Source organism: Poecilia reticulata, chromosome 12 (genome assembly GCF_904066995.2).
Source record: "Poecilia reticulata chromosome 12, P_reticulata-male-v2, whole genome shotgun sequence".
In the NCBI taxonomy this organism is placed as follows: Eukaryota; Metazoa; Chordata; class Actinopteri; order Cyprinodontiformes; family Poeciliidae; genus Poecilia; species Poecilia reticulata.
In genome coordinates this window covers 8,475,352-8,497,135 of record NC_088841.1, presented here as the reverse complement: position 1 = coordinate 8,497,135, position 21,784 = coordinate 8,475,352, and the positions used below count along the sequence as shown (strand labels likewise).

Below are 21,784 nucleotides of genomic sequence, written 5' to 3'. Positions count from 1 at the left end.
ACCACAAGTTTTAGATATTTTAGAGAAAAAAAAAATAGAAATTGAAGCTTCAGATTTTTGGGGGGCCATAGGAGTGGGGATGAACTTTAAGCGAACCTTGCGTAGGTGTCTCAAGGGACACTTTGTGGTTCTAATGCAACAAAACAAAAAAAATATCAAAAGGGGATAAATAACGCTTACATCTATATGGACTACAAAGCTCAGCGAGCTTTTCGGCTATATCAGCACTAACTCTACGCAGACATTGGAATTTGTGGCTTTTCTTTATTATAATGAGATTTTTATAGTCCATTATTCATCCTCTAATCCATTATTAATTTTTTTTTTTATATATATACTTGGTGACAGAGTAATAATTTATCTGAAGTGCTGGAGCATCTTACGTTCCCAGGCTTGAAATATTGACGGAGGAGAAAAAAAGAAAAACATATCAGATACTGTACGGTGGCATTCGTCGTTAGAGATAGCTTGATTCTGATTCATAATTGAGATGGTAGAACGATTCCAGACCACAAGTGGAGAAGATGGAAACGTCTCTAGATTAATTAAAGAAAGGAGAGAAGCGAATGAGAATTTCAGGAGAGCCTCAGCGTATCGCTGAAGACGGAGAACGAGACATCAGAGGGTCGTGAAACATCGCAGTGTAATGATGTGAAACCAGAACCAGAGCAGATTGATACGGGAAACCAAACCGAAATATAATAATGTAAAATAATTCGCACACTCACGCCAATATTTACGAACAGTGAACCTCTGGTTGAATTACAAATTTTATTTTTAATAACAATTTTAGCAATGATCCCTGTGTGTTCTGCTATTTGTAGCTAAATAGACAAAAGACAAGCTCATATTAGCCAGGTAATGTTGGTGCTGTTGGGAGATAACTCCCTTTTGTTCCAACTGCAGTTTTAGAACAATTTTATCTAATTAAGACAGATTAGATATCCTTGTTTTTAGCCGTCGGATGTAGTTTCAAATAGCTGATTTTGTGTTTCATGTAAGTTTGGGACAGGAGCAGCGACTTTCTTCTTCTATCCACCTGACTGGCAGTGTGTGGCAGTCAGATGGCCGGAGAGCGCATTACATCGCTACTCTGTGGGTCAGAAAATACTCTGATCTCCTCAACACTTTCTCTGGCATCTCCTTTAAAAGACTAATAGTGTTTAAACTACAAAAACAATACCATACCTTCACACTGGCAGCTGGCCCAAACCTGCTACCAACTACCAAGAAATACAACAGAACAGAAAACGTAGAGGCAGATTGTAAATAAGATAAGAGATAAAATGGAGCCATAAAGCTGTGGGGATAATTTTTTTTATCACTTTTGCATAAAAAATAAGAAACTGATGCAAGGCATGATTTGGCATAATAATTTACTTTTCATTTAGCGAGTGCTCATAATGTATTCTTTTTGGGTTATCAGCTGTTTTGTTTGGTTCCCTTAAAAAGAAAAAAGAAAACAAAGAAGCAGGAACTGCACACAGATTTTCACAATCCAACTGTCCTTGAGAGAAAAACAAAAACGGCTCGTTCTGAAGCTTTCCAGATTTTTGAAAGGATCTTTCTGACAGACAAAATCATAATAACTTGATGAAAAGTGCAACAGGATTCTGTGTATGTATGTCAGTGACGTACGGTGAGGTTCATTGCTGGTGAGGCACTGACTTATGACTTAGACACCATGCATGTTATTGGACCTAATGAAAGATCACGCATTCATACAACGCTGGGGGGCAAAAAGACTGATCTTTTGCATGTCATCCATGGCCGCGTTAACTCAGTTAAACTTAAAAATAGGTATTTTGTGCTATGATCCACAGCAAAGTGATCTGTATTCTCCAAGCTATACAGACTCGTCGCATAGCAACTGACATCAATGCCACTTCATATTTCAGGATTTAACACCAAAAAACATTCACACACAGAACAGAACATTTAGTCTGTTGCAGTACGTTTTAGGCTTTATGTTTTATTAATAAATAATTACTGTGGTAGATTAGCTCCAGCTTCTACTTTACTGAATTATTCAAACATGAACTGTAGCCCACAAAACGCACATTTCATTAAAAAACTAACCAAAAACATCTTATTGCTGTCTTACCTTTACGTATCAATGAAATCCATGCACCCCTAATTCTGCACAAAAATATCCGTTCATCCAAAGCCAAGTCTATCCTCAACATGTCTTTTCTACTCCGTTTGAGAATTATCAAACTGTCTGGAAGTAAAACTTTCAGCTCCGGTGTTGGTCTTCCTTTAGTTATCATCTCCTGCTTCAATTGAAAATCCACTTTAGAAAACTGTTTACGTGTAGAAATGTAGTCTTTCATGTTGACGTCGGAAGACAGAAAAAAAACAAATATATTGCTGTACTTTACTAATTTACTGTGTGGCTAGCTCCATGGCTAGCTCACTGTGTCTTACTCTGCAGTTGTGCAGTCACAATATCTGGGATCATGAAGTGCAAATTTGTTGTTTTTAGACTAGTTGTGGGTTTAAATAGCATTTCACTGGAGATCTTTACCCGTAACATATAATTACACAGCAATACTTTTACATTTCCTGTCAACTTAACATCTTTTAATACAAAAACACAGTGGACCACACTAATTTGCTGTGGAAAGTCCTTCATTTTGATTACAGCACTTGAACTTCAATACAAAACCTTTTAATACTGTAGAGCTTCATCTTATTTTTCTTCCCCCCCCCCACAAGTACTGAGATTTAAAAAAAAAAATCAAAACTCTCATTGAGATTCTGGGTCTGCGTTCTAACTTAATTTCAAAGTGGAGCAGATGAAAGTGCCGTTGTACGGGAGTACATCAGATTCATCCAGAAAAAGAAGACACAAAGCCGCCATGGAGGGACACAACAGATGAGAAGCTGTGCTGTCTGCTCTCACCGCCTCCTGTTTGTCGAGAAGCAGCATCTGACGGTCGGCCACCGCAGAGCACTTCGGGTTCCACGAAGTTCTCTCTTCGTATGAATGTCCGCGTGACATCCGCTGCTGCGGCGGGCGCCGCAGATCTGAACGGGGGGAGAGAGAGAGAGGAAAAGAAATGTAACAACAAAGAATAACAGCATCTGTGAAGAGCAAAGAGAAAAGCAAAGATTTCTGTATGTTCATTGAGGATTTTAAATGTCAAGATTTTTTTGTTGTATTTTTTCAGCTCCTTTGCTTAAATAAAGGCACAAATCCCCTTTATTGTCGATATTTTAATTATGTGTCACTTTCACTAAAAATATTAGTCCATTTGATGAGTATGGTGTCTTAAAAATAGATATCCCTTTCTACATTTTGCATTTTTTCGTGAGTTATAAAAACAAAACAAATGGCAAATTCTTGCAATTTTTTTTTCCCCCCGTGCCACAATGGTGATGTGCAGACGTCAAGATATAAGGAACCAGCAGAAAAATAAAAAATTAAAAATAAATAAAAGAAAACTAAGAAGTAACAGACGAGAGGCTGGTGGTGTAACAGGGCGGTTTGACAAAGAACCGACTGGACGAACGATATTGATGCAAAGAGTCGATTACTGAACAAGGATCAGGTTGTAGATTAGAAACTGGGTGCAGCTTTGAGGGAAGGCAAATAACTAACTGCAGCTGAACTGAGGAAATGTGCAAAATGGCTGGTAGAATATGTTGAGAACATGGAAAAACAAAAAACAGAAATGTACATATATCAGACAAGAGCCAACAGGACAAATTGTCACCAAAAAACAAAAGGCTTGACGAGAACACCAAAGCAATAAAAACCCAAGCAGAATATAAAATATGAGCTTTTAAAATCAAACAAAATACACCAGAACCACAGAGATGAATAAAAATACATAACACTAAAGCGCAAAGAGGAATCTTGAACCAAAACAAACAACTAAATTGACTATGAAAAGCAAAATTAAACTGATGACAGTAACCTAGAACTAGAGCTGGTAGCTGCGTATTCTGGACTCCATTCACCTCTGAAACTGGGATCTGGCAATGACAACAAAGCAAACTGAAAAGCAGTTCCAAGTTTGAACATCTGTTGGATTTACTAATTGATAAACACAACAAACGGGCTATTTATTATTAGCAATAACAGTCTCGGCTACAGTGCTGAGAAAGTAGCGTTTGCCCCAGTAAGGATTTAGTCTCATTTTGCTTCTTTGTAGCTCTCAAGGTAAAAACTGATGTGCAGCCGTTGGCACCGACAGCAGCGAATCTTTTGCGTCACTGTGGAAGAAATTGGATCCACTCTTTATTTCATCCACAATGCAAGTGGGTTTTTCCTCCCCCCACCCCCAATCATAAACAGCCTTTTCACCAAAATGTCAGCTTGAAGTACTTTGACTAGTCCACTCCAGCTTTCAGTTTCCTCAGATCGAGCTATCGGTGTCCTTCAGAAGATTATTGTCCTGCTGCATAGTCTAAGTGTGCTTCAGCTTAAGATCAGAGGTCTTTTAAAAATCCACATTTTCACATAGTGGGGCAAATTATTGTACAAAGTTTGCATATTTAAAAATATTTTTAAAACTTTTTTTTTTCAAATAAAAATTATAGTATACTGCCTATTTAATGCTATGATGAAACCTTAGTGAAATTCTTTCTTTTTGCGTTTTTAGCTGAGAGAAACGTAGTTTTGAAGGGAAAAAAAGCATACTGGAAAGCTAGCAAACGTTAGCGCAGCTTTTATCAAGCGCATTAGAAGACCTGCGTGTGTAAATACTGAAACATGCTCTTGATCAATGGATTCAAGCACCACTAAACAGAGCTAAATTAAATTCAACTTGAATAAATATGCAAAAAAAATGCACTCATGCAAGATTTCCCTTAATCTAAATGTCTATAAGAAAAACAGACAAAAACTAGACTAGAAATAAAACTAGACATTTGGAGGGGCTTTCAACGGTCATGAAATTAAAGGTACGTTTATTTTTATGATTTGTATAGTAAAAAACGGATAAATGATAAACTCTCAAGTCTTATGACAGGCAGAGGGTTCACATTTTGTTACAGGAGATACTTGTGACAAATTATGATTTGTTCCCAATTCTGTATAAGGTAAAAAAATGAAAAAAAAAAACTCAACATTGCTTCACATAGCAACCTACTCAAGAGCAGGTTGCTATGCACTTTGCTAAGCGCTAATGCACAGATGTGGTGTCTTGTATTCCATGTCTGTAAAAACTGCTAATTGGGAAACTCTTCAGTTTTTTCTTATGCAACCAGCAGAGCAGTTCTGAATTTTTCTTCCCTCTGGCTATTGTTATCCGTGAGCTACTTACGATACAGCGCTCCTGTTTCTGTTGCTCTCATACTTCACATTTCCCGAAGAAAAAAAAAAAAAATCCAGGTTCCACCAAAGAGAACCGTCGTCTGTGTGATGTGCAAAGTATTTATACAAATTTGCATCAACTTTTCTTTTTGGCTGTCCAAATGATCATACCACCTTAATGTAAATAAATGCATTTTAATGAATGGAACCAGACAAATCAGTGTAAATATTTTATTTTCCTGGTCATAAAACCTACATCTCTCTTTGGTACTACAACGTCTCAGAGACCCAATTCACACGTTCAGCGTCATGTAGCTGTCGGTTATGAAAGACATGTAACATTTCTTATTCATTTGGATCTGACTGCAGGCAAAGGAAAAGCCTGAATGCCACACAGATCCTAGGTTAATAATAATAATAAAAAAAACATTTACCAAGAAGCACTTAAAACTAAATGTAGTACTTTTCTAGTTGTTTTTTTCGTTCTTTTTTTTGGCCAAGTCTCTACGTAACGTGCAATTGTTGCTTGTCCTTTTCAAATAATACCAATTTAATTTTCTTTCTAACCTTTTATCACTGTAAAAGTAAAATAAAATCTACCGTAGCAGTTTCTGCCAAGTCATTAAGATATGACATTTTAACAGATGCCTTTTTTCCAAACCATCTGTTAATGTCAAATCACCCTGTTTCCTGCCCCTCTATTTCTTAACAGAGTTGACAGAAAATTGAAGAGATTACCTTCCTCCTCTTTCTGTAACTTTTCAGTTTTCACATAGTTACAGATAACAAAATAAGAAAGCGCAAAAGTCTGATTGGAGAAATAAAATCAACTCGTGTGCAGTACGTTATACAACGCGTATAGGCGGCGAATAAGTATATTTAACTTAGTGCATTAAGTGAAGACGAGCTCATACACGTAGAGGCATCGTAGGGTCAAATAACACCCCAGCTGGGTGTTTATGATAACAATGCTTGTTATTATAAAATCCAACAAATGAAATCTATACAATTTAAATCATGGGGCTTCATGTTGTCTATGGAAAGTGGGTTATGTTTGAAAGCTTAAAAAAAAAACACCAAAAAACAGAAGTTTGGCTTTGTTTGCGTTTTCTGTGGTGTTTTCTAAGGATGTCCGTCTTTATTGTTGTCCGCTCTTGTTCTAAAAGTAATTACCACAACAACTGTGTTTGTGGAGAGATTTACACCGATGTGATCCAAGACTTAGAGCTCATTAAATGTACATGAAGTCTGACTTTGTTGTTTTATTGAAGGAAATCAAATTAAAAATGCGAAGCAGAGCTCCGTCAAGTCAGAGGACTTCCGTCATTCGCTTAATCTCTTTCTTGTTTATCTCTCTCGTTCTCATAATCCTCGAGCTTTAGGTTTAGCTGATACTGTATAGCGTAATTTAATCAACACGGGGGATTATGAACCTGTCTCCACAGAAGCTCGGTAAAAAAAAGAAAAAAAAAAAGAAAACTTCGTGTTTTGAAGTCGTCAAAACACGACTTCAAGCTGATCTGCGAGAAACTCGTGTGCGTTTGTGCATTAATTTGACGTAGAATGACATGGTGATGGGTTTTACACATCTGTGAAGAAGACCTAAGATGTAACCTTTAGAATTTCTCAGCTCTTAAATTATTTATTTTAATCTGTCCTTGCTGTAGCTGTCAGCAGTACGGGCCACCGTTCCTACTGCCCATTTGTCTGAGGAATACATTACTGTTATATCGTGCTGAAGAAATACCGGCAGAATTTATGTGTGGCACGCTACGTCATTATGTTTTCATGTATTGCTTCAGATTTATTTAAGCTGTAAATAAATATAGGGCTGCGATGGCAGGTATAACGAGCCAATTAAAGCAAGCGCTAAAGAGGTGATTGATTTTTGAGCGAAAGTACCATCTCAGCAGAAAAGACTGCTTTTTTTTAATCAGGAGAAACAAGCGCCGTTCTTTGAACTGGGATTCATAAACACGGGTGGCTTCGGAGACACGGCGAGCTCTGCAGCATTGTTTCGAGGTTACAGTAGGGGATGCGCTCGTTGAGCCCCACGGAGAGATTGATGCCATGACCGAGTGTGTGACCATCTAACTACACCTTTGACCAGTGGCGGAGCCAGAGGGGGGGCCAGTGCCCCCCCTGTCATCTGATTGGCCCCCCTAGTGGCCCCCCCAGATGATTGACATGTAACAGCACCAGGTCATTCCTGTACATTATTTGGAATCATTCTAAGCCAACCTAATGTCTAAAGAAGAAAAATAATAATAAATATATCAAAAGAAAATGTATAAAACTTTAAGTCCATGTGATGACATAAATAAATAGATTTATATCAGGCGTGATACCAGCCTCCTTTATACTCATAACAACAAGATGACATTCTTCTCCTGGATGTTTCAGTTATGCTGCGCTGTGGTGCAATTCAAAGGCTAAAGCACTTCATATCTGGTGGTGATGGTAAAACACCAATAAGTTATTTATTGATCCTCCGCAAAAAAGAGAAAAAACCGAAGAGGGGTCGACAATGTTCGTAGTTTGGATCAGAGGTGGCGCTAGAGGTTTTTTCGTTGTCCGTCAAAGAAAAAAATAATTTTATTTCCAATTTGTAGTCATCAAACGAAACATTTATTATTTCTCTGCTAGAACGTTTTTGAAATCAGGTAACATTTCACGAAATGACGTGATTAGAAGACGACAGAACTCTGATCGTTTCCTGATCCCTCTGCGGGAGAAAAACCTCGCAGAAGCAGATCAGCTGAGCTAGGAGCTCCAAAGCCTCTGGTCCGTTAAAGCGTCCAGATCAGAGATGATTCTTTGACTGATATTGTTCTTAGTCTGATTAATAATGAGCTCCACTATGTTGAAACTGTCTGCGCACCAAGTGGTCAGCTGATCACATTCTGGACAGAAACCAGCGAACTGCTCTCTGTTCTTATCAAGATGAGGGTGAGGAGGGAATCTGACATATTAACTAGGTTAAGTTTTTACTGGTTTTGTTTTTAAAACACCATTAACGTAAGCAGTGTAACTATATATTGTATATTTTGCGTTTGTCGTCTCATGTGTGATTAATTGGAGCGTAACGGTGGAGCATTTATTGCCCAGCGCTCTGCGCTTGTTTCTGCCTAACGGATCTGCACTTTAATTTCTTTCCTCTCTCAACAGTCAGCTGTTATTCCTCTACTTAAACTACAATAAGTAGATCACATTCTCTTTAGGTTTTCTCTGTGTGCTCCAAACTCATTAAATGTAAACTCATTAGAAGCCCGAACCACCATCAGGCAAATAATTCTGGTCCGACCCGAAATATTGTTACCCGTCAAATGACCTGTCCAATCAGAGCTTCCTAACCAAGGTGTCCATAACTCTTCAACACGCTGTCAGCTCCCAGTCAGAAAGATGCATTTAGTTCAGAGTCCATGAGATGATATTCAGAAAGGATCTTTTATTTGATTGATTTTAGTTTCCTCTGCGATGAACTCTGCATAAAGTCTATCATGTCTCCATGTGCTCCAGTCAAAGGTGTTAATTATAACATGTCAAATGACAGAGGGGCTTAAAAACTAACAAAATATTCAGTTTGGTTATTTTTTTTAATTATATATATGTGCACACACACATTTAAAATTTTGCCCCCCCAGAGGTAGTCCTTGGCCCTTGGCCCCCCCACTTTAAAAGTCTAGCTCCGCCACTGCCTTTGACACCCTCCCCCCACCAAAACGATGAGATGCCTCCCCAAAAACAATCCATAAATCACCAGACAAGGAATTACTGAGGTAAACAAAAGCAACTTAAAGTCCGGAGTAGAGATAGGAAGGAGGAGCGAGAGCCAGTAGAATACAGGAAAAATATCAGGCCAAACAGACCTTGACCATCCTCCTTTTATTTGTCACACCATTGGGAGATGATGGTGATCCCTTCACATCCTTTTCTAGTCTATCTCTAGGAGATAAGATGCACATGCCATCTTGATTGAAAGGAAACAAGGCAGCAGACCCAGATCCCGTTAAACTCGGATGGGAAGAGCCATTTGGGAATCTGGCGGACATCCTAACCCGGGAGAAGGTTCCGGTGCTGTGGAAGACTTCCTCCCTAAGAAACCTCGCCCATCAGAATTGCAGATGAGTTGCTCTGACGTTACACTTAAAGAAGGTTCTAAGCAGGGGTGGGCAATCCTGGTCCTCGAGGGTTGATGTCCTGCAACTCTTAAGATGTCACCCTGGTCCAACACCCTTGAATCCAATAGCTGAATCACCTCCTCAGTGTAGTCAAATTCTCCAGAGTCCTGCTAACTACCTCGTTATTTGAGTCAGGTGTGTTGAAGTAGAGATCCATATAAAAGTTACAGGAGACCGGCCCTCGAGGCCTGGAGTAGCCCACCCCTGCTCTAGAGGGAGTCGTCCTCTTGTTCCACTTGAGTAAGGGAAGAAACCCAAAGAAGGGAACTCTGCTCCCACCATAGTGTTTTACTCTGTCTGCGCAGTGATTTGCAGAAATGCTGCAAATGTATCAGATGATGCATCCACAGTTGTCCGATGTCTCAGAAGTTGACATGATGCAGAGTACAAAGAGTTAGGGCAGCTCTAGAGTTTACTGATGAGACTCTTGGACAACACTGCTTCTTCAGTGTTGTCCAATGTGGTTTGATGGACCAAAAATAATCATCAATGAGAACCAAAGAAGTCCATCGTTATGACAGATTAAATTCAGTCAATGTTACTTGTGTTTTTGGTGTCAAGCATAATCTGAGTATTTCATATACAATTCATGAATGTTGTCATTTCACATGCAAATGATCAAAATTAGGATTAATGAGGCACAACAAAGACTACTAGATTGCAGTAAAGTGATTCCAATACAATCCCTTGATGTGTGTAGAATATGCACCAACAGGCATTAGTGTGACAACTACACAACCATGCTTACATTGAAATACCAAGTGGTTATTTTAGATTTTTTTTGTGTGAAGTTGTTATGGGCATCAGTTTTCTCACCAGAAGAAGATAGATGTCACATCAAAGTGAGTTTTTGTAAATTTGAAAAACGGATGCTAACTTCTAGTTAGATATACTGTATACTCTCAGTTTTACTTGACTTTGATGCTGTTGCATCCCAATGACACAAAGACGTTTGTTCAGGTTTTAGACCATCACTGTTTGGTGTAGTGTGAAATTTTATCGGTCGACCCCCGCTGGCGTTTTTATTTTACGTTAGCGTCATTGAAGATGACATGTTCCTTTGTTTTCCGGATCTCAAAGTTGTTTGAAAAACTATCCGGATGGTTACTGGTTCACTAAATCTGCTGTTGAGACTCGACAGATACAGTGTGTACAGCTTGATGGCTTCCACCGTCTGTGCGATGACAGATTTATACTCTTGGTAAAGTGAAGTTAGCAATAATAAAACCTCACTTCAAAAAAATATCCAAGCTAACCCTTACAGTCGTGTTAAGCTTTTTCACACCCACACAGATTCAACTGGTCTTTGTGTTTCTCTCTCGGTTTCCTGCATGCTGCCCACTTGTAAAACTGTTTGTGATTTCACACTGACTTCACCGAGCAGGTAAGGTTGGGTTTTTTTTAATTCATTTTTGTTTATCTGTTGTTTCAATAGAATTATTTTTGCAGTTTCTGTGGCCATTTTTTCCACACTAACATTAGCTTTCATAATTGTGATCCCACACAAATTAAAAAAAACTTATCTCTCAAATAACTACAAAACATAGTGGTACATTTATATCTCATGGGAAAGAAATTAATTTCTTTTTCTTTGCTAGCTTTTCTTCATGTTCCTAGCTAAAAAAAGTGTAAAATTATTCAGCAAACACCACCATTACATATTCATCTGTCATGAAGTTATGTTACTTACTTAAATAAACGGTTACATAAGGTCACGCATCTTTCATTTGTATGTATGTTTTGATGTAGGTTTGTTCCGTCTTATTCGTGATTGTGTGTCAAAAGGTTACAAAACCAATATTGTCACCATTTGAGCCATCCAATCAGGTTGCAGCTAGGTGCTCCCGCCTACCTCAGATTTTGCTCCTCTCCCTAGTTTAACTTCTGACTGAGCGGATCAATAACTGGACAATATTAGCATTTTATCCCTCCGTCAATAGCTGTGACTAACAACACAATAATAAGCTCTGGTTTAACAGGCTGGACTAGAGTACTTGTATCTGGTATTGAACGGATTTAAGTCAATACTCCGAGTTCGGTGGAGAAGCTTGTCTAACATTTTATGTGAAATATTTTAGTTTAATGCCCACTGTGGTGAGTCAACCCTAGTTGGCGCTCTTAAGAAAGAAAACTGAGGGGTTACATATAAACTTTTTTTATATTACTGGTTGCTTTCACTGTATTTGAAAATGCTCTGGAAAATCTGGAGGTTAATATCGACTTCACATCACATTAAAGCGTGCGCACCCACAGTGAGACTCCTACAGAGTATGGATTTTAGCCTCCTTGCTCACCTGAAGCAGAAACCTCAAGGAAGCTTTGAGGTTTTCTACAAGCCGGTACAAGTCTGTTGACTAGTACGTTTCTCACAGAAAACATTTGCAGAATTTATTTTTAAAACCTAATGTTTTTTTTTTTTTTTTTTAAAGCATGCTATTAAATGTTGACGTCTTTAAGTATCCGAGTCGTTTCGCTCGTGTCATTTAAACGTGACCAAAGTAAAAACTATGCACAAGAATTCATTTACAGCAACTTTTCTTTTTGGAAAAAAAATTGAATTTCCACTGCTTCTATAAATTACAAATGCAATCATATTGAAAACGGTGAAACAAAAAAAAAGTGACTAAGTCTTTATAGGATTTAGAATTAATCATTTCAGCTCACTGACGTTGAGAGTTTGGAGAGAATGCTTTGATCCAACATGTCCACTTATTAAGTTCTCTGAAAAACAACTGGACTGTGAAAACCAAAGGACACTCTGCATGCAAGACTGTGTCTGAACGTGATGAAGGCTGACTAAACAGGCAAAATAATGATGTTCCCGAGAGGGTAATTACTGAACAACAAAAACTTTGCAAGGCAATATTTAAAATTTAAAAAAAGAAAAGAAATAGCACAGTAACCGCTGGCATAGAAACCAAATTGCGTAAAATATGACTTAGACTTCAATAAATACTGTGATGTTGTTTTTTGTTTTTCCCTTGATTTGACCCAGTGTGTAATTTTCCTAATATCTCTCACTAAGCAAAGGAGTTCCCCAGGGTTCAGCATTAGGATGATTGCTCATTGGCCCTAAATATAAATGTTTTGGGATAATCCGTCATATTTTGTAGTCAGTTTTCAATAGATTGTACATTTACCACAAATTTTTCCAATCTATCAGGGCATTTACATTTCTTGAGCGTCATTATCATTCCTTTAATTGGAACATTGTTGTTTCGGAAGCCTTTTGTTTTTTGGGGCGGGGGTTTCAGCCAGCTGGCCGAATTTGCACAGCAACAGGTGGTGGAGGGGCAGCATATCTCTATGGAACAAAAAGTCAGGAAAGAATTAAAAACTTTCTCTGCCACCTCGTAAAAAAATTTAAACTGTAGGAGTGGGATAATCAAGTTTTTTGGCTGTTTTTAAAAAACTGTCACTTTGGATGTTATGAGAACATATTCAGTGGAAAAAAAAAAGTTTAAATATCCAACTCAAGGGTAAGTTTAAGTGAGTTTATTGCCTTTACAGTCAAATTTCTAATGAGAATTTGCATCTATTTTATTATTGGGGTGATATCGTGATAGCTCTACCTAAAAATGACGCCGTTTCTGTCAGATACTTCAACACCCATCAGAAGTAGCTCCACGATATACAACCTCATTACATATTACAGTTCGCGGTCAGAACAGTTTGTGTGTTTTAAGAACATTTCAGTATGTACTTGCAGACTTGCTTTTTGAAGGGTTTTTTGTTGTTGTTTTTTTTCCCCAGAAAAGGAAGCTGAGGATTATGCAACATTTCTAACAGGGAGACTGTGAGTGAGTGTTGATCATCACGAGGAGCGTTTACACCTCTCTATTGTCTGCTGAGCTTCATGCACTCTCACCGGACATAACCCGTTTATCACCTTCATCGCATCAGGCGAAGCGTCGACACACAAACAACAAATCAACACGAAGCGTCGTGTAGCCCACACCTTTTCATGCGCCGTCACTTCTTGAGGCGTGTTTTTTGTTGTTGCAGTCTCTAGGGCTCGTGTGAAAAAGTGATGGGAATCAACATAAATGCACATGCAGGTAATGATTTCAACCTCCCGCCTCTCTCAATAACGAGCCAAAAAAAAAACAAAAAACAAGGTGATGGGTAACGGGCGGCGTGTCGGAATCGCGCCGACATGTCAGTCAGTCAGCCATGGAGAAAAACTGGCAGCTACATCATTAAATCCGTTCCAGGTATCCCTTCAGTTTGGGCACGAATAGTGGTCTGAGAGGCCGAGGATCTAAACAGAAACAATACGTTTGGATCTCATTCGAGTTTTTTACTTTTATTTTTTCCCCACTATTGTGTAACTCAATTTTACTGTGATACTCTAAACTATCAAGGCTAAATTGATGCATTTTAATGTGCCTTCAATTAGACTTTATAAAATACAATTATTTCATTGAAATTTTATGCAATTGACCATCACAAAGTTGCATTTTATTGTAAGGAGAAAAGTGAAGCTTAGGAGTTTTTCAACAAACATTTTTACCCAAGATGACTGTGTGTAATAATATAGCTATCCGTCAAGGCTACTGAGGTTTACCAGAGAACATCAGTGAACCAGAGACGTCACAAAGACCAAGCAGCTCAGCAGGCGGGTCAGGGATGAAGCTCCAGAGAGATTTATACCACAGGAAGCGCAAAGTTACGTTTTGGGAGTCGATGTCCCACAGCTTTTAGATCTGTGTCTTGTTTTGCACTTCTTGTTTCACATTTCTGCAAAACATGACTATTTCTTTTTGGTGTGTTGAACCCACAATCTAGATAACAGTTTAATTTCACATCAGTGTCGACCACAAAGCAATGTGGAGGAAATAAACAAAAAAAAAATAAAGATCTGGTCAGATGAGAACGAGCTTGAACTTTTAGCCCAAATTGAAAATGCTGTGTGTGTGTGTGTGTGTGTGTGTGTGTGTGTGTGTGGTGAAAAACTAAAAGTGCACCTCATCCTAAAAATACAGTGAAACACAGTGGTGGCTGCATCATGCTTTGGGGATGTTTTGTTTCATCAGTGATGAAGATTCAAATTGACAGTAACCCTAAATGTACAGTCTTAGCTACAATGAAACAGTCACAAGGACAGCACGTTAATGTGGAAAGAAAAAAAAAGGCCCAGTTAAAGTAACATTTTAAATAAAATCGAGAATCTGAGGAAAAACTTAAAAAAAGCACAAGACTAGATGCTCTCCATCCAATTTGACTGAGTTTCAGCGCACAAAAAGTCACTATTTAGCTGTAAGAAGGCAAACAAGAATTTTCGATCTGTAAAACATAAAAAAATAATTGTTTTTTCCTATTTTACAGTCATGACAAGACTTGTGCCGGTCTTAGACTAGAAAAAAAAATTCAATCACTTGTGCAATTGTAGTGTGCAAAAATAGACATATCTGGAGAAGTTGGAAGGGTATAAACGATCTTCATCGCCGTCTGTTTGGTGATGAAGAGCCATTGATTTGCACCGTGTACTTCTCCAGGAACAAAAGCGAAGCGAATCCACGTATTGCGGCTGGACACTTCCATTAATCAATCTGCCTCACTGTTCAGCCTGGATGCATGCTTACAGAAAGAGGCAACCTGCATCTTGTTTTATGATCGTCTTCATCACGGAATTAAAGCTTTACTTTACGGCGGCAAAACTACAGCAGATCCGAGTTTAAAGAAATTGTTCCTAAATCTAGGTCACGAGAACCAACTACTCCCCTCATCCATATGGAGTTTCACAGCTGGGCTTCAAGGGACCAGCCAGTTGTAGTAACAGCAGCTACTCCACTTTCAGCACTACCATATGGAAGGTATGGTAGTGCAACAACAACAACAACAACAACAAGCATCATCACCTCCTGCAGAACACCACATGCTCTCATAGGTGTGTGTGCGTTTGTGGAGAAAAAAAAATGAACACACAGATTCAGATAGAAAATGTAAAAAAAAAATGTCACACTTTAGAAAAATGAATAAAAGGATGCTTAAATATGAAAAAACATTTATTTTTATTTTTATTTTTTTATGGAAAGATGACTGGTTTGCTCACCTGAAGGGGAATACGAAAACATGACTTCTTCTTGTTGCTGCTGCTGCTGCTGCATCTTGAGTCCTCGCTCCCGGGAGTGAGACGACCAGCGAGCCGCGCTCGCTGCGTGTTGTGGCGATGGAGTCTGTGGAGCAGCTCGGCGCGTAAACACCAGGGCCGGGGCGACGAGACGGGAAGGGAAGCGATCCTCCCAGATTACCTTGGAAAGTGACTGCAGCCGCCGGCACACTCTCAGCTTCTCTCATTCTTGTTCTCGTTCCCTGCTGGGGTGTGAGGGGAGGAGAGGGGCGCGGGTAGGGGCGTCGGGGGGAGGGGGTGTGTGAAAGCACATGTAACTGCGGATGGAGATCTTTTGACGTGCACGCAGAGTCGGGAGGCATGGGAGGAGCGAAGGGAGCCGGAGGAGGTGCTGAAAGGAAGGAGCGAAGCAATTACCTTTTTAGTGTATAGGCTTACTCGCTCAGGCGTTGATCCGTCCCTCTCCCCTCCCCTCTCGGTAACCTTGCGGGGCGCTGCACGCTGAACCAATTCGGAGCTTACATGCACTACATCAAGTTTAAGTCTGTGTATGACAGATCCAATCTTCTGGGAATTTGCGGAGCCGAACGGCAGCGGGCCAGCGTGTCTGCAGAGAGAACGCATCAGAAATTCAGATAAATAAATAAATACAAAGCAGTCAGCTGCAGGAGTTAGCAGGTCAGGAGGAGTGTTTCAGTTCCAACAGGGGTGCAGTGTTCCTAAGACACTAGAAAATGGAAGGCCTGCATCATATGCATTCATAATGGAGGGAGAAAAGTGTGTCACGAAGGGTCAAAATGAGCAAGTGGACATTTAGTTATCTTGGGATACACAGAGCTATGGATAAGAATTTTTGGATGGATAAAAGTTTGTCCCCTTAAATAGATTCCACTGTGTTTTTGGTCACATGTTTTTTTAAAGCTCATTTAAACAAATGGCTAAATCCAATCTGGCCTTTATGGAACAGTAAAGGCTCCACTGCATAAGCAGGTACTAACCCGGCATCAGTCTTCTGCCTCGACTGGCAGCGAGTGGCTCCCATCTCCGTGGAGAAAATGTGCCCCACTTTTCTTTGCAGATTTGTTTCAATTCAGACATATTGGAGGATTTATGAGCATAATCTGTCTGTTTTAGGTCATGTCACGGCATGTAGATGAGTCATTTGTCTGGACTTTGACATTTTAATAACATAATCAAAAGGCAGATGTCGTAACTTGGAAGGCAACGTAAGAAGCCAGATAATCTGTAAATGCACCAAAAGTATAAAGACCTCTTTTTTTTTGTTTTCTTGTGACATGTCTTGCCGTCTGATGAAATAAAGTGCTTGAGTTTATTGACAACACATACATGACAGTTTTAGACTGGTTTAGTTAGTAAATTTTACATTATAATGCAGTGTATGCAAATATCTGGTTTTAGCTGTATAATAGAAAAACAAGAGATCAAATTCCAATATAGAGGTTTACCTATGTCGTCAAACAAATTACAAGCTTTAGATGTTTTTAATGTTAAGATTACAAAATGCATACAAAGCAACTTAGGTTAGAGAGTGGAAGAGAAACAAAACCCAAAAGACAACAACGAAGGAGTACCAAGGTTTTGAAAATTCAGTTAACAAATTTTTCACTTTTGGTAACAATACCGCAAAGTATGAGACAGGCAAAAATCTGTTAAGTCTTCAGAAAAGAAATAAAATGAAACCGGAGACAAAACTTGGCTTTGTTGGAAACTTACTCAATTAGAAAAGTGTGAAAGTACAAGACCACATTTGTCCAGGCTGTGCCACGCACACTTAAAGAAAAGCCTGGACAAGCCTCATACTGGAATAATATATGTGAAATGACAAACACTTTCCTTTCATGCTGTTCAGAAAAAAAGTTCATTTTGAAGCGAATTTCCTTACAATAGAAAAATCTGTACTTTTCTTCAAGTATTGGAGTCTCACCTCCAATACTTATTCTATATTTCATTCTCTTAGGAATCGACTGACTCAACAAAGTCAAAGGATTTCTTTTTTCCCCTTGGCTCTCTTCTGAACTTCCTTGGTCTTCCTCAGTCCGTTCATCAGCCATGTTGACAGTCTTATCACTGCACGTGTACATACTGTTCCAATTCTCCTTCTGCAAAGGGAGGCGATTTGTTTGCGAGTCCTGTCACGCGTACTCCTTTTGGTGACTCAATGGATTCATTTGCAAAGGTTTTGTGAATACAGTCGGTCTGGTTTGACAGAGTACAATGGCTCACAGATATCTGCTGTATTTTCAATATCAAGCCACAAAAAAAAAAAATAGGCCTCCATTATGAGCAAATGGAAATTCATCATAAGCTATAGTGTGATAATAAAAGAACAGGAGCCTGGCATCGTTTTTTTGTTGTTTTTGTTTTCTGCAGGTACGACATGCGTCTGTGCAGGACGTGTGTGTGGTTGACGGTGGGGAGTTTGGCCGTTGTGTGGCTCTTTCTATGGACATTCAAATACTTTCTTCCTGACTGATGTCATGGCTGGAGGTGGAGGCGAAGAAGCAGAGACCATTTGCGAGGTTCTAAGCTGTCCTGGCGCAACAGTGTGCTGGAGAGAGATGTTCACGGTTTCTATGGAGCCAGTCACTATCTCCACAGCACGGGATGCAACGCGGACAATTATCAGGTTCTGCACCTTTGTGTTTGTTTGCTTCACATTGTCTTCCTCTTGTCAGCTGTGGACAGGTGGAGCAACACCAGGCAAAGATAAACGTCTCCGCTCCTCTTCATTTCTTTTGGAGCCTCTGCATTGTGTCCTTTAAAGATTATTTTACTTGGAAAATGAATAAATATGACGCATTTGAATTTTCTGAAAAGCATTGAAGTTCACATATGAAATTCATGCCAGCAGTATTTTTTTTTTTTCTAACCAAATCTCTACATAATGAGATTTTAGGTAGCAGAGTGAGGAAATATGTTAAGTCTGTCCTTCAGTAGCATAACTAAGGGTATATTTTTGTGCTGAATCTGAAGTAAATATCTGAAGTAAAAGTCGTAAAAACAAACAAAACTATTTTCTGTAATAAGTTAAATTATAAATGTTCAGGTTAATATCTTACAACCTGAAAGCGATTTACATTGTTTATCTTACTGTATGTCACGTCCAAATGTGGTCCAACACAACTGTACTTGTTTTGGTGAACACAAACAGCGCCATCTAGTGAACATTTACTTAAACAGCACTTCACTCCCAAATAAATCTGTTTCAAAAGACCTTTTGTTTTGAATGAAAAAAATACTTTTTTTTTTCGAAATTTGTTCGTCCATTTTCTATACTTTTCCTCCAGTTTTGACTTTTGGCGTCATAAAATGAGGGTCATTTAGTTACTCAGTCTGTGCTTGCTTATTGTCATATCATCTATGGCGGCCTCTAGTGGTGTGTTTTATTGTTGCACGTAATTTGCTTTTGCACTTTTTTTTTAATCCAAAAGTTCTGATTAAACTTTTGCAGCACTTTATGTCACAATTCAGATTTTGTAAAGGACTCGGTAGCCGAAATCATTTGTAATTAAGATGAACCTTAAAAAAAAAGAAGTAATAACGTACAAAACCGCGAGTGGAGAACATAGCGTGAACAGAAGTCAGCAGGAAATGGCAGCAAATGAGAGACTTTATACTGGGGAGTTGATTACTGACGAAATACAGGTGGGTGATTACAAACCTGGCGCAGCTGGAGAGGAGCTAAACAGGCAGAGGGAAGGAGAATAAAGAGGAAGGGAATACATGGGGGTATATGCAGGGGTGAAAGTAGTTTTAAATTCTTGGGGGTACTTTGACAAAAAAAAAAAAAAATATATATATATATATATATATATATATATATATATATATATATATATATATGCATCCCAGTTTTTCATGTCTGGCATATAACCATTCATTTTAGCCTTTAAACTGGTTCTATTGATCCTGTGTCCAGATAGAGGGATAATCAGTAGCCTAGCATCATGACCCGTTTGTTCTGAAGATCCTGCAGCTTCCACTTCTCTTCCTAACATGGTGCCTCCTCACCCTGACTCTCATACTGACAGGAGGAACCACAGAGCTCTGTTAAGTTAAAAGCACATCGTCTGAAGTTGGGATATTTTTCCTCCAACAGGTTCCAGAGGAATCACCTCAAACCAGATGTTGGACTGGATTTTATTTCAATGTCATTTGTGAATGTTAGAGCCTCATTTTCAACAGTGGAGCTATAAAGGTTGAAACAGGTTATTATTTTGGAGAAAGTCTAATCAACATCAATATTTCCACTAAATAAGAGGCAAAAATCAAAATTGTTTGATAAAGGAAAAGCCTCTCAGACTCTGAGCCCGACAGCACCAAACTATTTTTTATATTAGACAATTTAATTTCACATAATTATCGCGGTAGAAGCCATTTGTTGGTTAAATACCTAATGAGGCATATTTACCGTGTTTGATGTTTGTTGTAAATGACTTATACTCACAAAGAACAAGGTAATTAGTCCAAGTTTGTCGTTTATTGAACGTTCAGAAACTACAGTGGCTGTGATGCACCAAGGCAAAGGTAAAAAAAGGTAAAACAACCTGAACCGGTGATCAACTCAAAACCACTCGCACCCTTTTACTCTCCGTCTCTGTCATTTAAGCACACCCGTTGCCATGGCAACCTCGTGCGCTCCAGAAGCCGACCAGAGATTCCGTTAAAAACATAAATTCAGTCCGTTACGATATTAGGTTTGCAGGCTTGATATTTATTTTGCGATCATTAATAAGCCTCCCTGAACACAGCTGGTTGATTAGTTAATTTTAAACTCCTGCTCTGCTAGTTACTTTGGTAATGGAACCGAAACGCACAGAATTGCGCAACATCTTGTTGAAACAATAATTACTGAGATTGTTCGTTGGGTCATTAATTTGAACATGTTTTGTTTATTTTTTTGTTCATTAATAAAGTAACGAACGTTTTAAGCCAGTCAGAGAGGAGGACGTGCTGGTCTCAGCCTCAAAACTTTCCGCGATCGACGTGTTGCAGCCCTGCTCTAGCAAAGCACGAACAGTTCAGAAACAATATAAAATGAGAAAAAAGGTATTCATTAACTGATTAAGTCGTGTTTTAGATTGTTCTTGAAAAACTAATCAGTCACGGCTGATTAGTGGGTGCATTCACGGCTGCACAGTGAACCCATTCATGTTTTACAGCAGACAGCCGCTCCCCTCTCTTGCAGGTACTGCGTACACCCGCTAAATCTTTTAGGGGTACGCAGTACCCTGCCGTACCCCCTTACTTTCACCCCTGGGCATATGGGAAGGTTTACTACGCCAAGAAACCTGAGCACAAAAGCGCAAAGACCATGCAAGGATAAAGCAAGAAACCAAATACAACGGGAACTGATTAGGCAATACCCATGTTGATATAAATGAGCAATACAACAATAATCAAAATGAAACAGATGAAAACCAAAACTCAAACACTCAGTGATGCTGACAAGCTTCATGGAAATACCGAGTTCATTTCCCATTGACTTAGCACTTGTCCACACTCCACACAGAGCCAATACTATACCACTGCTTTAGTGATCATGCAATCACTGTGCTTCATCGAACAGAAGAGCCACCTGACACTAACTTCATAGACAATGTGTGACAAGGGTATTCAACTCCAGTCCTCAAGGCCCGGTGTCCTACAGTTTTTAGGTGACTACCTGCTCTAACAGACCTGAATCAAATGACTCAATTGCCTCCACATGTAGTACTGCTGGTGACATGTTTTTATTTTTGTCTGCAATTTAAAGTTTGCAGGACACCGGCCATCAAGTTGAATAACCCTGACTGATGGAGTGTTTTCAAAATATAAGCTCTTTTTAGCAGACCAACAGTTCTGTATTTAAAATCCTTATTGAAAATCATGCATGAATTCTCATTATCTGTAGGCATAATATTCAAAATGATCAGAAATAAAGGGTAAAAATGAGTATTTCTCTAAATATAGCACATTTGTTTCAATTTTAAAGCTGAAATAGTTAAAAAAAAATTCTATGGTATTCTAATTTATTTAGATGTATATGTTAATCCTTAAAACAGACACACAACTTTCACCATAGATAAACGTAATAATTCACAGGCATTACCAGCAAAAGCACAATCCCAAGAGGAAATGACACTGACTAAATGAAACTGTCATGTGCTGTTCTATTTACTTCTCTATGAAAGACAGTAGTGAAAAAGAAAATGAAAAAAAAAAAAGTTAATCCTCACTGCAAAATGTTTTTTCACCGGAAATAAG

At 38.8% G+C, this 21,784-nt stretch overlaps 1 protein-coding gene across 2 annotated transcripts in view; it reads right to left on the bottom strand.

The window, feature by feature from the left end:
- dab2ipb (DAB2 interacting protein b) overlaps positions 1-15,995 on the bottom strand; it is a 170,645-nt gene extending 154,650 nt beyond the window's left edge. For both annotated transcript variants that reach the window (XM_008423607.3, XM_008423606.3), the window contains exons 1-2: positions 15,500-15,995; positions 2,906-3,030 (exon numbers count right to left, since the gene is read on the bottom strand). In XM_008423607.3, the coding sequence (XP_008421829.2) occupies positions 2,906-3,030; positions 15,500-15,554 (180 nt within the window). In that variant the 5' untranslated portion in view covers positions 15,555-15,995. The remainder of the gene's footprint in view (positions 1-2,905; positions 3,031-15,499) is intronic.
- Positions 15,996-21,784: the final 5,789 nt, after the last annotated feature.